This window comes from Lepidochelys kempii, chromosome 8 (assembly GCF_965140285.1).
Source record: "Lepidochelys kempii isolate rLepKem1 chromosome 8, rLepKem1.hap1, whole genome shotgun sequence".
In the NCBI taxonomy this organism is placed as follows: domain Eukaryota; kingdom Metazoa; phylum Chordata; order Testudines; family Cheloniidae; genus Lepidochelys; species Lepidochelys kempii.
The window spans coordinates 59402486-59417888 of NC_136387.1; the positions used below are offsets into that span (position 1 = coordinate 59402486).

Genomic DNA, 15403 nt, shown 5'->3' on the forward strand with positions numbered 1-15403 from the left:
CCCATCTGTCTCCTCCCTTTCCCATATATTCATTCACACTGCCACGGAAAGGGCCCTCACGGAGCTGGGCTTCATCGCTTACAGGAGATAAGTATTCTCTGAGCAGCCGGCCCAAATCCAAAACCAATTCCACTGCCCTCACCACCTGTTGGAGGTTGGGGTAGCATTTGTCCTATAGGGATCAAGGAGTTATAATAACTAAGGCACAGATCCAGCAAAGCACTGAAGCATATGCTTACCTTTGAGCACATACATAGTCCCAGGGGCTTCAAAGGGACTGCTCACCCCTCATTGTTAAGGAAATTCTGTGATATTCAGTAACACAAATACAAATATTTAAAAAGATCACACCTGACTCTTCAAATTCGCTGTTGTAAGCATTCCAGGTTTCACTTATGCGAAGCAGGGTTTCTTCCATGGCTTGAATGTCCATGTACGGACAGTTGCACTCTGGGAATTTGGGGCCACACTGACACCAGCAATCATTATCTCTGCAGATAAACTCCCCCTCTGAATTGCAGGCAATATAACTCAAAGCTGCCTGCACAAAACGCTCCTGCAGATATTCAGGCAGGATGAGCTGAAGACCTTCAGAAAATAAAATAGGAATAATCTCATTGAAATGTGAGATAGGGTTGACCCAAACAGATTCAGAAATCTACATATCATAGTGACAAAGTAACATTTTAGGTACAGAAGGGAACTATGTGGCCTAATTAGGTCAATTGACCTTTCTGTCTAGCATTCCCACTGTATAGTATTTTTCCTCTCTCAAGGCTTAACCTCAGATGAATTCCTTATTTCCATCTGAGTTCAGAATATCAATCCTAGTAATCTATGCTCTCCAGATAGAGGGCTTACTGGAGAACTTTCCTTCTGAGGAGACTGTCAGGAAAAAAAAAGGGTGGTGGGATGGATTATATCAACCTCACCTCGTTAAGAATTGATGAGTAAATAGCCAGAGTCAGAAGGGCTTTTCTGCAGCAAAAAAATGCTGTGAAATTACAATCTTGATATAAGCAGTTAATGTAAACTTTGGAAAAATGGATGTAGATAAACCAATTACAAAGGACAAGGGGGAAAGGGAAACAATCAGGGGAAAAAGTGTGCAGTCACATGCTAGCTTTAGTACATTTTTGTTGTTTCCTTTTCACAACGTAATGTCTAATGTATTCCAATTATCTGTCCACGAAGCTGTGAAGACAAATGAGGAAGAACAGAAACTATGAGCTAACCCCCCCCACTTTTTATTTCCTATGCGTATGCTTCATTCTTTTATCCTTTTAATGTAGGTGTTTAGTGTCTTAATAGTATGCTGCAAAAATATATGTACGATGATTCATTGCCAACTGTATTTCTATGATGGTGCACAAAATAAAATTGAAGATTTGCTATCTGTTTTATTAAGTGCTGAGAACCCAGTTCTCACTGGGAGTGCCTCAAGGGGACACACTCAGCACCTTGCAGGATTGGGCCCATAGGGCCAGATCCATTTTTCCAGGATTCCTGTTGACTTCAAGAGATATTAGACCAGGACCAAAATGATTATCACCAAACTGGCTGGTATGTCTTGGAAGGGATTTTCAAAATTGAGTTAGGAGCACAAGTCCTACTGAAGGTCAATGAGACTTGTAGGGTAAATTTTCAGAGGCACAAATTGGGGGTAGGCCCCCAAACTCTCATTGAAAGTCAGTGGGGGTTGGGGCTAAGTGCCCCTGCCCTTGAAAAAAATCTCCCTGAGCTCCTATTTTGGTGCTTTTGAAAATCCCACCCCTTGTTCTGAAAAAGTGAAAGTGCAATACACACTTTCACAGTTCAATACATCTTCTTTGTTTTTTTAATATAGGTAATTATCCAGAATTCTTGCAACTGGAAATTAAGATCTACTTTTATAATAATGGAGTAGCATTTGCATGATGCCAATGAGCATGATTATATGGTAATTACTGAATTCTAATTTAGTTATGGCTGTCAGTCATGCTAGCTACAGTATTAAACAGCAACAATAAAATACAGCCAGCTACCTTATTAATATTAATCTTTTGCCAAAGATTTGGGGTCAGACCGTGATACTTTTACACTGAAAAGTATCTAACTCCATGAGCAGTCTGACTGGAATCAACGGGAATACTTGTGGAGCAAATTGCTTTTCAATGTGAATAAGAGTATCATAATCCATAGATAACAGGTTATTTGTTACATATGCCTCTACTATACAGGAGCTTGTTCAAGTTCACAGGAAAATCTTTCTTGTTTTTAATACATTAGTAAATAATAATAATATTGTAAAATTTTGCAAGTAGAAAGCCATACCACAATGGTTTGAGAACACTGATGCCATTGCTAAAACCAGCTGTCTTTTTACTGGTCCTCTACCTCATGTCAAATCATGTAAAACTCAGCTGTTACTTAGGCATGATTGTAAACATATCAACATACTTCTGAAAAGCCTTGAAGTTGCAAAGTGAAAAGAAAATCTCAGTAGGCAATCCTTTGTTCAACATGATTAAATATAAAATAATTTAAGCAGCAATAACATTACGATTTTTAATGTAATCCAATGGCATGTATCAAATCTGTCTTTCATTGACATAATAACCATTTTATTGACAACTGTGAGTTATCAAAGAACATTCCAAAATGGCAAATTATTTCTGCAGACCCAGTGGAAGAGATGAGCCTCCATGTAAATAACATCATCTATCAAATTGTTTTATGCCTTAAAAAAAAGATTATCACATGATGTTTAACCTATGCTCTCCTTAATGTCCTCATAAACTGCTAGCGAGACAGACGTAGGAGAAAAAAGAATGTGTACATATTCAACAGGGAGATAAAATAATCCTGATAGTCTATCTTGATAACTGAAAAACACTTTTTATATTATGTTCTGCCAATTTATGGCCTGATACTGCAAACATTTAATACAAGTAGTAAGTGAGCATTTCGGTGGAAATTAGGGGTGCTACTTGCATGTGTAGACATTACATTAGCAGCAAGTGTTTGCAGGGCTGGAGCCTTAATTTGCAAAATGAGCCAAATCTTGCTCCCTTTACACACCAAGTAATCCCACTCACGTGATTGGGCCTACTCTAAGTGCCCCTGCCCTTGAAAAAAATCTCTTTGAGCTCCTATTTCCGTGCTTTTGAAAATCCCACCCCTTGTTCTGGAAAAGTGAAAGTGCAATACACACTTTCACAGTTAAATACATCTTCTTTGTTTTTTTTAATATATGTAATTATCCAGAATTCTTGCAACTGGAAAGAAACTACAATTGGGTCTGTTAGCTGCAATAATACTGAGCCTCTATACACAGTACCCCTTGTGTAACTGATAAAAGCAATGATTAATGGCTAGATTCTGCCATCTTTGCTGATGTGGGGTTTTAGGTATGAGTAGATTTTTCAAAGCATTTAAGCACCTAAAGATGCACATAAGCACCTAATGGGATTTTCTTAAGTGCTTATGTAGGATAGATGCCTCAGTTTCCTGGATTTTAATGGGAGTTAGGCACATAACCTGTTTGGGTACTTTTGCCATAGACACTATGGCCAAGATTTTTAAAGATATTTAAGCACCTGAAGAAGCAGATAGGTACCTAACTCCCACTGATTTTAATTGCAAGTAAGTGCCTAACAAGCTTATTTTCTTTTCAAAATCTCATTAGGCAACTAAATACTTCTGAAAATCCAGCTCCAGGTGCCCATCTGCATCTTTAGGCACCTACATACCTTTAAAACTCTGGCCTTTACTCTTCAAATAGTCCCATCAATTTCAGTTGGGACTACTCAAAATGAGCTAGGATGTACTAAGGGGTTTACATTTCATTTCCTGTTCAGTGTACACTTTGGCAGTTTCGGTGGGTAAAGAGTGCATTCATGATTGATTGTTAAATAAGGCTGTAAAATGTTAACAGACTTACATTATTTTCTGGTTAGTACCAACTTTGTTTCTAGTTCAAACACAACATGAGTTACTGACACTTCCTTCACTTTGTCCAGAATGTGCTTATTGGACAAAAAATTAGGGAAATGACCTTTTACGAAGGCAGCAAAAGTTAAAAGAGAAAATATTTTTTTATGGAACAGGAGGATATTTAACAAAATTGCACCTACGTACCTTGTAACTGAATCTTATTTTCAGGACTCTGAACCAGAACAGAACTGACAGAATCTAGGTTGTCATAGTTACTGCAGCCAAGAGGACCAGTCCGGGTTTCTGTTACCTAATGGTGAGGGAATGGAAAACCATTTGCTACATTATACAAAACAAGCTACGGCATTAAGAGTTTGTTTAATGAAATTCCCATCCAAATCGGCAGGTTGTATATTTTGTATGCTGACAATGCAACATTCTCTCATTTTATCAGCTAAAAGTATTGCTACAAATATTTTACCAGTACAGCAAAAAATTTGGTGTCATTTCCATAGCAAGGGATTCCTTAAAGGCTTTATCAGCCCAAGAACTTAAGACATGTTACATTTCTTCATGGCTGAGTGTTAAAGTGAGTTAGACGATAGCTTGTACCAAATTTAATTCTCACATCAGTGTGCAAAGCTGTAGCAAACTCTGCACTAGAGATGTGGGGCTTGATTCTGATCTCCCACATGCCTCTCTTACATAAGACTAATTCCACTGACTTCAGTAGATAGGCTCCTGATTTATTTCAGTGTAATTTAGGAGAAAATACATTTTTTGAACTCTAGTGTTACCTTTTGTGAAGTGTTCTTACAAAAGCTCCTGAACTTGCTGGATGTCTTTCAATTAGGAGATGATCTAAAATAAGGCCAGTCTCCTATACAAATTCAAGCTGTTTGTAATCAGAGGCACCAGGGAAGCCTAACTATGGAGTCAAATCACAGCTGAACTGATCAAAGCAAGATAATTCCAGATGGGGTGTGAGGCTGAGGCACTGTAAGTAAAGAGATGGGACTGGGGACATAAGGTTTATTTAATTAATGGATGTGAAAAGAATCTCAGCCAAAGTGAGTAATTCTGCATACTTTATGCAGTAACATGAAGATATTTTCTAAGCTTTGTAAAACTATGTTAAGGGCTAGATCGTGACTTCAGGTGCCGCTCTGAGTAAAGGGTGGTATCTAAATTAGATGCCCAGCAGCAGCCCTTTGAGGCAAGGAGTCACAATTGCCCCATTTCCTCCTTGCACACAGGAGTTGGTAACTTACCGCTAGTTTTTACCAGCACTGCCTGAGCTTCTCTAGGGGCAGCACAATGACTCCTGCCCCTCCCTATGGGATAGACTGTAAACTGACAATCGAGCCTTGAATCCATAACTGAGGATAGGAATCTTGTGAGAAAACTGTTCTTGTAATGTCTCCAGTAGTCTGAGACTGTTCCCCTAGGTATTTCTACTTCCAATTCCATCTACATCTTGATGCACAAGAACTGTTAGCTTGTTCATTAAGTTGAACTCTTCTTCTAACTGAAAGTAAGCTAGAATAAAAGTAATACAAACAACTGTTCTTCCAGTCTACCCCAGCTATGTTACTTTAGGATCTCTTGGAGAAGGAGCCTAACTTATGAGGTTGGGGAACTTGATTTTAAGAGCCACACTTAAAATAAGCAAATGCATTAGATAAATCAGTTACATATTGCCAGTTCAGGTGCAGTCTTTTAAGCAGGAGAAATATTGTACTTTCAAAAGCTCTTATAAAAATTAGGAATTAGGAGGTTCTCTTTGTCTTCCTATTGCTAATCTTAAAGAAACGTGTAATCCCCTACATTTACTTGCCTCTTCACCCACACATTGTTCTGTAGTGGCCTATGAACCACCACCGCCTGCAAAGTAGATATGGCTGTGGGACAGACCCCTCAGCTCTGAAAGGCATTGGACTTGATTATCCTTTGCCTAGCACCTGTGCAAAGTGATTATGAAAACATTGCTATTCTGATTTGTTAGCTGCATATGCCCATTTTGTACTCAGAGCAATGGAGACTCAGGCCCATTGAGTCTGGAGGCAGGCTCGATGTCTTCAGAAGCACTCAGGGAATGCATGCAGAATTGACCCTCTGTAGTTATGTCTGCACTGCAGCTGGCAGTGTGCCTCCCTGCCTGGGTACATAGACACATGCAACTCTGCTCAAGCTAGCATGCTAAAAATAGCATGGATGTTATAGGCTAGCCACCAGTGTACAAGCCCACCTAACTCCTGGTTATGCTAGCTCAAGTAGAGCTTGCGTCAGTCTGTCTACCCTGGCTAAAAGCCATGCTGCTATGGGAAGTGTAGAAATACCCTGCTACACTCTGGAGCATGGTAGTGAGGCTAGGTCTGGACACCCCTCTCTTCTATACTCCCTTTAAATTATCTAACGGGTAGTGATCAATGGCTCCATGTCTAGTTGGCAGCCGGTGTCAAGTGGAGTGCCCCAGGGGTCGGTCCTGGGGCCGGTTTTGTTCAATATCTTCATAAATGATCTGGAGGATGGTGTGGATTGCACTCTCAGCAAATTTGAGGATGATACTAAACTGGGAGGAGTGGTAGATACGCTGGAGGGCAGGGATAGGATACAGAGGGACCTAGACAAATTGGAGGATTGGGCCAAAAGAAATCTGATGAGGTTCAATAAGGATAAGTGCAGGGTCCTGCACTTAGGACGGAAGAACCCAATGCACAGCTACAGACTAGGGACCGAATGGCTAGGCAGCAGTTCTGCAGAAAAGGACCTAGGGGTGACAGTGGACGAGAAGCTGGATATGAGTCAGCAGTGTGCCCTTGTTGCCAAGAAGGCCAATGGCATTTTGGGATGTATAAGTAGGGGCATAGCGAGCAGATCGAGGGACATGATTGTCCCCCTCTATTCGACATTGGTGAGGCTTGGTGGTCGTGAACCAGCACAAAGACGCCCATTGACTAACATGGCCATGGATTGGGCCCAGGAAGCACAAGGTCTGGAACAGTGAACTACCCCTTGCTCCTTGTGTTCTCTTCCCCCTTTGTGCACTCGCCTACAATCCAAGGCCTATGTTTCCTGCAAACCCTTTCTCATGTGAGCAATCCTTACCCACATGAGGAGTCCTAATTCAGTGAATGGGAATCCTTGTATGAGAAAAGATGGGCAGGATGGGAACCTATGTAAAACAAGGCAAACTCACACCAGATGATAACCAGGGCAACAGCTCACATAAGGGGGGGTGGAGACGGTGATTATTGTATTATTTATTCTATTTTGTAAATATTATGGTTAATAATTTTAAATACCCTTTTCCATATTGTGTTATTCTTAGACTGTTGGTTTTAAACCCGTTTGTCTTTAAGGCAAGGTGACCATACAATGTAACTTCAAAAGTAGGATTTATGTGACCAAATTTATAATGCTTATTCATTCTCATTTACTGCTTGGATATCCTGAGGTAACAGACTAAGGAAGGTTAGTAATTAGCATCATTACAGACTCTCATTTTGTGCATGCAGATTCATTTATCATTCAGATGGATGATTAAAGGCAATTCAATATAGGTGGGCATTACCACTGACTTGCTTATGGGAGCATCAGGAGTTGGTTTGCTGAGGTCTGGGTGGGGAAGTGCAAAATAGTTATCCATAAATTACCTCTGACTTCAATGGTTATAACCAATCACAAAACTTAAAAAACAAAAACAAAAAAACCCTATGTGTGTGTCCAAATAATTAGGGCTCGATTGTGATTTGGGCTACATGCCGGCAAAAAAGTGCAAGGGGATTACAGGTGAGCCAGTTCACAGAGAGTGTTTTAATGTCCTGCACGTATAGGACAGCAGCAATTATTAGCACTCTCTTTCCTCTCTGGAACAAGGATGAAACAGGGAAGTGACTTGGAGGTGTGTCTCCATGTCGCAGTGCTTCCCAGGCTGCCTGAGTTGGTGCAGTGTATGCCCAGCCGCTTACTCAGGGATGTGCCTACAGTCACAGAATCAGACCTTCAGTTGGTGTAGCTTCATTGACATCCATGGAGCTACACCGGTCTACCCTACCTGAGGACTGGCCCACAATCTACTCTTTCACTCTAATTTGTATTGATTATATATATATATATATGTCATTTTGAGTTTTGACAAAGTAGAGCTTTCCTCTGATGAAACCCCTTCACCCTGCAATTCTTAGGTTCTGCATGCAAAATATGCTACACATGTCATAGAAGGATTTGTATTGTGAAACAAAACAAAAATGTAAGTGGTGCATTGTTGTGCATAAGGAATAAAGGCCAATAATGAAGCTGCCTGAAATTCTACCTCTCTAGAGGTGCTTGTTAACAGTGATCAAATTGAAGTAGTTATATAAATTCCTGCTACAAATATACATACCCTGCTGAACAGAGGGTGTATTCTGGGAAAGAATTGGAATAGTAAGGAAATGAAATTATAGTCATTTACAAAAGCCACTTCCACTGTTTGCTGGCGTATTTCTCTCTATGACGACAGCATGATTCCAGTGATTATATCCAGATTGGGGGGAGGAGAGGAAAATGAATGTATTTAATTGTCTTTCAGATGTAGAACTGTGATTGTACGCACTGCCGAGGCTATGCATCGGAACTGTTAAGTCTGAAGGTAAACAGTATAAGGTAGCCCTATAAACAGTAGAGGATAATGCATACAGTGTAATGCACACACTACAGTGGCAAGCTTAATTTATAAGTGGTGGAAGATGAAAGAAAAGCATCTTGGTTTCCCTCTTGTTCTGTAAACACCAGACCTATTGTCCACAAAGAACTTGAGCTCACATAGTAAAAATATTACAGAACAAAGTTGGTTAATAACCAAAAACCCCTAAGTACCAAGAACTAAAGGTGCATAAACCAATCTGATGTGAGGCAGGAATGTTATTCTCAGCTGCCTTGTTTCCAAGGATTATCACAGCACAGGTTTCCCTGGTCAGCAGGCTTTTCAATTCCCAGAAATAAACTATAACATTTGGCATTAATGAGACAACTGCCGACCATTTTCAGTCAGTTAAGACTCAGAACCATGGTGATAATGACCCGATTATAAGTGAACTGAGAGCATACCTCCTAGCTCTGTAGCAGGACTGAATTCTGTGATATCAGTAGGTAGTATTTCCCTAGGAAACGGTGTGTTTTTTGTCAGTGATAATTAAGCCTATAACAAGGCTTTCCTACCAAAAGGGAAAAATATTTATGCAGAGATTACTGATTCTTTTAAAATTCATGCTGCTAATATTCCTAACTACTTGCCCATGGAAAGTCCATGTCTCATCTTGTGTGAAGAGTCTTTAAAAACGTATTTGACTTCCAAGAAAGGTAACTAAGCCAGCCCTAAGGAGAATGAGATGGTACCATTTATCTATGAATAGGCAGCTAAGTGCACATTCATCTTGGTGTCCGACAATACTGTTTAGTATGTTAAATGAGTGGTTCTAGTAACAAACTCAGCACATACAATTCTAGTTGTGGCAAAGGAGCGTTATGCTTTGATTAGAGCATAAAACTCGGAGTTAGTGCTCCTGGGTTATATAACACTTAGTCTTTTAGTGCCTCAGTTTAGTTATTTTAAATACTTCTCTCTTATGGTGTTGTGATGCTTAATTAATGTTTAGACAGGGCCAGATTCTGCTAATGTCCCCCATACTTAGTTGTACTTTACTCCATACATCATTCAATGGGACTAATAACATAGTAAATTGCTACTCTGTGTGAGTGAGAGTGGAAATGTGTGGTCCATTGTGATTTGAGTTCCTCTGATATAAGTGCAAAGCATTGTTTACTAAGGGGAAAATTCAGCCAGGGAGCAAAATGCCTCCCCACCTCTTAAGCTCTGCATAGGGGCTGCACTGACAGTCTGCTGACAGAGTAACCATACAGGGGTGCTGTGCACATCCAATATGCCACAGAAAGGGTTATAGCTGGGTGCGGAAGGGTCTGGTGCAGCTTCATAGAGGTGCTGCAAATTCATGTTTGCATGGGGGCATCAGTAACCCGTACAACCATTGGAAAGGGGCTGCAGTGGCTATTTCAGCCAATATCAACTGATGAGAGGGAATGGAGGTCTTCACAACTGTTCCACACTCTAGCCATGGTTTGAGACGGTGGACCTCACCTTTCAACAACTCAACACTCCAGCCACATTGCAGAAAGTGCAGATGCAACTGCTGGCAAAGTCTATTACACCCTAAAAAGGAGAATCAAATGAATAGGAACCATATGTATATAAAAAATTTAGGTTTCAGAGTAACAGCTGTGTTAGTCTGTATTCACAAAAAGAAAAGGAGTACGTATTTAGTCTCTAAGGTGCCACAAGTATTCCTTTTCTTTTTATAAAAACTTAGGCTCTCATCTCCTTCCATATGCTACAATATTTTAACAAGAAAGCCTTGCCTTCAGGACTGCTTCTTCAGACTCTTCACAATATGAAGGTTACTCCTCTGCTGCCCTATTTGTGTCAGAATGTATATTCAAAGAAACCTGAATCACACTAATGGCTGCATAATTCAAAATAAAGCAAACCTCATTAACCTGTCAAACACTGGCACTTGCCACACAACCAGCCATGTGGATGTATCAGCAGGATGCATATATCAACCCACATTACCCAGAGAGTTAGAGGTCTTTTGTGCAATATTTTAAAACATTTTTGGAATGTATCTGTTATATGGCTTGTAAGTATATAACATCTTCAGTGCCTTTTCTAGCAGCAATGTGAATGACATCGTAGGAATTATTGTCTAAGGAGACCACTCGTTCAGCAGAGCCAGAATCATTCTCATGATGATATCACAGACTCTACTGTTACAAGACATAACTGCCATTAACTTAAATAGAAGTAGGATGGGGCTTTTTAAAAAGCTATTTCTCTTTTTGACAACAGACTTTATTTGAACGCGTCAATAGAGCTTCCCAAGAAGATTTGTTCGGTTTCCCTCCCTTCTCTACTCTCAAGTATCTAAATTAAAAAATAGGCTGAGAGTATATATGAGTAACTTAACAGCAAAAACTATTACAGGGATGTTGTGGTTATCCCAAAACCAAGCATTACAAATCCAGAAAATTTGGATTTAAGATTACTCTATAAGAGAACCAAATATTTTAAGGTATGGAAATAAATTCAAGCCACCTTACTGTGCCCTCTTGTGATGCTATGCAATAGCCGTACAATTATGATTAAAAACAGTTAATGTTTAGGGTTTCAGTTTAGCTTAAACCATTTTTTAAAGACACATTGAGCTTCTGTTTTTAATGTTCACGCCTCATGGTGTCACTGCAGGCAATGAGGCTCCTGAGTCTCTATGGGTTCAGCTACATTGATCCAGTCTATGGTTGAAGCAACCTACCTGAGACCACAGAGACTAGAGGTGACATTTTGGCGCCACTGAAGTCAATTTTCAGAGTAACAGCCGTGTTAGTCTGTATTCGCAAAAAGAAAAGGAGTACTTGTGGCACCTTAGAGACTAACCAATTTATCAGAGCATAAGCTTTCGTGAGCTACAGCTCACTTCATCAGATGCATATCGTGGAAACTGCAGCAGACTTTATATATACACAGAGAATATTGGTTCATACACAGAGGTATTGGTTCATATTCTCTGTGTATATATAAAGTCTGCTGCAGTTTCCACGATATGCATCTGATGAAGTGAGCTGTAGCTCACGAAAGCTTATGCTCTAATAAATTGGTTAGTCTCTAAGGTGCCACAAGTACTCCTTTTCTTTTTACTGAAGTCAATGACAGTTCTGTCATTGGCCTTAGTGGAGTCATGATTTCATCCTAGGCATGTATGTGTGAAGAGCATCTCAAACCCATTCCCTGTCAGATGGCCTCAGGAGGGTGTATGGGGTAGAACACTTTACCCTCTGTGTGTGCAGGAGCAGGGAGGTGCTCAGGACAGGAGTTGAGGCTGTCAGGAGAGGAGGAGGAGCAGCAGCAGCAGGGCACAGCTGACGTGACAACAAGAGCAGAGCAGGGCCTGGAGACAGCACCATGATCTTAGCTTTCCTTTTTGGGAGGGGGCAGGAAAAGTGTCTTGTAAAAAAAAATCATGAGCAGATCTAATAATTATGATTTAAACAGCAGGAAAAAGGGGTAAAGACAAACACACACCACCCCTTACTTCACATATGTTATTTTAATTCTATTTTTTCCCTTATCTTTCTACAGCAGAAGCAGTTTTAAAAAAGAAATTCCTGTACAGGAATTCTTAGGCAATACACCTGATGTAGGAAACATCACTTCAGTCAAACACAGATAGCATCCTCTTTGAAAATCCTACATTGAAACATTTCTCTCTATGTAGGTCTGTATATGGCTCCCATCACCATATTCTACTTGAAAACCTGCACATCCAACCTGTGTTCAAATCTTGCTGCTTCTTCTTCCATAATATCTCTACAATCCTGTTTTTTCTCATGGCCCACATCACTAAAACTACTAGCTATGCCCTCACTCTCTCCCATCTTGATTACTGCAGCCTCCCTCTCTCTGGCCTTCCTGACACCCACCTTGCTCCCCTTACATCCATTCAAAATACCTCTGGTAAAATCATTCCTGGCCCATCAGACTGTGTCACCTCCCCATTTGCATCCGTCCATTGACGCCCTCTCTGCCATTCCATCAAATACAAGTTTCTCTTCCTCACTTTTAAGGCCCATCACAATTCAATTTCTGCCTACTTATCCACTCTTATATCTGATTGCAAAACCCCTTATCCTTTTGTGCTCTACTGTGATACCAGTCTCCATTGCCCATTTTTGATCGTGCAAGAAGCATTTGAGTTTATCATCAGTCCCAAGAGAATGTGGATCCAATTTCAGAAATTTAAATTTCAGCAGAGCCATAATGTAATAGCTGACTTTTTTGAATTTCCTCAGACGTTTAACCGAGATGTTGGATTACATTAATTTTAGAAAACACTCAACCTTTACCCTTAAAAGTTCTCCATCCATCAGTGTTCTTCCTATATGTATCAATGTCCAGTGACATCTCCCCTATATTGCTGAATAAGTCATGATGTAATTCTTTACAACTCCATTAATATCGTGTAGTTTCATCTATAGGAAAACCAAATCTTTAGCCTATACTATCCATTTTTCATAAACTCTTAGTAAGACACTATGAAAGAACACATCAGATTGGAATCTGATTCTTAATAATGTTGCCATAAATATGTCATGTTTATTGTACAGCCATAGATTATTGTTTCTATTATTCCAAAAACAACAATTAGGTTTTAAAAAATTGTAATACATGCATATCTTCTTTGTCCAAAGTTGGAAGGGGGATCATATTAACATTTTATGCTCCCCTGTTCACCAAAAGTCTGTACTCTGATATTTGTCTCTCAGAAAAATGCATTCATTGGCTGTCAAATGTTATTTCTCAGGAAAAATATCCATCATTACTTACCTCCAATAGCATTGCATAGTCTTATCAAGGCCGACTATTAGCATAAGCAAAAGAATTATCAACGTTCAATTAAACTCAAGGGTCTCACCAGTTAACCTTAAAGAATGTTGCTTGATGTAAACACATGCTTAATGCAGACTCTGTTTCGAAATCTGTACCATTATGGTAACATTTTCAAAAGTGCCTGAGTGACTTAGGATGTATTAAGTCCCATATTTAAAAATAATGCCATAATTTAGGAGAATCCTAAATCTCATTGGGAAACTAGGACTGCTAGGTGCCTAGGTTCCTTTTGAAAATGGCTCCTAGGTCACTTAAGTGCTTTTTGAAAATTTTACCCTTCTTCTCAGGTCAGATCCTCTCAGCCAGTATAAACCGATGCATCTTCATTAACTTTTGTTGATTTTGGAAGGATCGGCCCAATAATATTCAAATTACTCCATCAGGTATTAAACTTTAGGTTTAGCTGTTAGGACAAGGACTGTGTGATTGTGAACCCTTCGGGGCTCATTTTGTGGAAGAGTTTGGTTCATGATGGTTGGAAATGAACAAAAGCTTCAGGTTTTGGGAGAACAAATGTATTATGTTTGATCCTCCCAGGGGAACTGCCCATAGTAAGCACCTTCCCCTCCCATCTGCCCTTCTTCCCCAACAGGGACTTCAGTCCACATCCCTGCAGAAAGCTTCTGGCCCCAAGCCTAGCTTGCGAAGCAATTGTGGGAGGAGCAAGCGTAACACCAGCAGACCCCATCGTCGGTATGCAGGATCAAACCTGGGACCTCTGGAGCTTAGTACATAAGCCTCTACTGCAGAGGTGGGCAAACTATGGCCTGTGGGCCACATCCAGCCTGCAGGACCATCCTGCCCTGCCCTTGAGCTCCCGGCTGGGGAGGCTAGCCTCTAGCCCCTCCCCTGCAGTCTCAGCTCGCTGTGCCACCAGCTGGCCTGCCCCAGTGCTCTAGACTGTGCAGCGGTGTGGCTGGCTCTGGCTGGGCAGCGCGGCTGCCAGTCTTGGTGCTCTGAGAGGCATGGTAGGGGGGGTGGGGAGCGGGGGTTGGATAAGGGGCAGGGGGTCCCAAGGGCAGTCAGGCGACAGGGAGCAGGGGATGGTTGGATAGGCGTGGGAGTCCTGGGGGGCCTGTCAGGGGGTGGGGATGTGAATAGGGGTCTGGGAAGTCAGGGGACAGGGAGGTTCGATAGGCGGTGAGGTCCTGGGGGAGAAGCAGTTAGAGGCGGGGGGGTCCTGGGAGGGGGCAGTCAGGGGACAAGGAGCAGGGGGGTTGGATGGGTCGGGGAGTCTGAGGGGGCAGTCAGGGGGTGGGAATTGGGATGTGGCAGATGGGAGGAGGGGGCCAGGATGTTTGGGGAGGCACAACCTTCCCAACCTGGCCCTCCATACAGTTTCAGAACCCTGATGTGGCCCTCAGACCAAAAAGTTTGCCCTCCCCTGTTCTACTGCATGAGCTAAAAGCCATTTGGCCGTTAGCTAAGGCTGTAGAGTAGACTCATTAATCTCTCTGTCTTTCTCTAAGTGGTCTCGGTGCCACTAGATGGGACAGAACACCACATCCAGGAGGTGTGTGGGTTACATACTTCCCTGAGCTGAGGAAGCACATCCTAAGCTTCAGAGACTTCCCAGTTGAAATCCCGGATGTGCCCCCACTTGTAACACCGACAGCCCCCGGTCATCAGTGGGCAGGATCGAACCTGGGACTTCTGGAGCTTAGTGCATGAGCCTCTACTGCATAAGCTAAAAGCCAACTGGCTGTTAGCTAAGTTGTAGAGCAGACTCATTAATCTCTCTGTCTTTCTCTCGCTAAGTGGTCTCAGTGCCACAAGATGGGACAGAACACGACACCCAGGAGGTGTGTGGGTTACACAAGGAATAGCTAGGGAAGAAGGCAGGGTGTTTGGATTCTCAGCTGTGCAAGGATAGGGGAACTTCTAGAAGCATGAGGTGAGGGTTGTGATTGCACAGATCCTCTACCACAAGGCTAAGTTTGAGTGGGATACAACTAAGCCACACAACTCTAGCTGGGCCTCTATAAT

At 41.5% G+C, this 15403-nt stretch overlaps 1 protein-coding gene across 4 annotated transcripts in view; it reads right to left on the minus strand.

The window, feature by feature from the left end:
- The window catches only part of BRINP3 (BMP/retinoic acid inducible neural specific 3), a 290477-nt gene that overhangs the window by 82137 nt on the left and 192937 nt on the right, over positions 1-15403 (minus strand). For all 4 annotated transcript variants that reach the window (XM_073356709.2, XM_073356711.1, XM_073356710.2 and 1 more), the window contains 2 exons: positions 4120-4225; positions 352-588 (listed from right to left, as the gene is read on the minus strand). In XM_073356709.2, coding sequence (XP_073212810.1) covers positions 352-588; positions 4120-4225 — 343 coding nt within the window. The remainder of the gene's footprint in view (positions 1-351; positions 589-4119; positions 4226-15403) is intronic.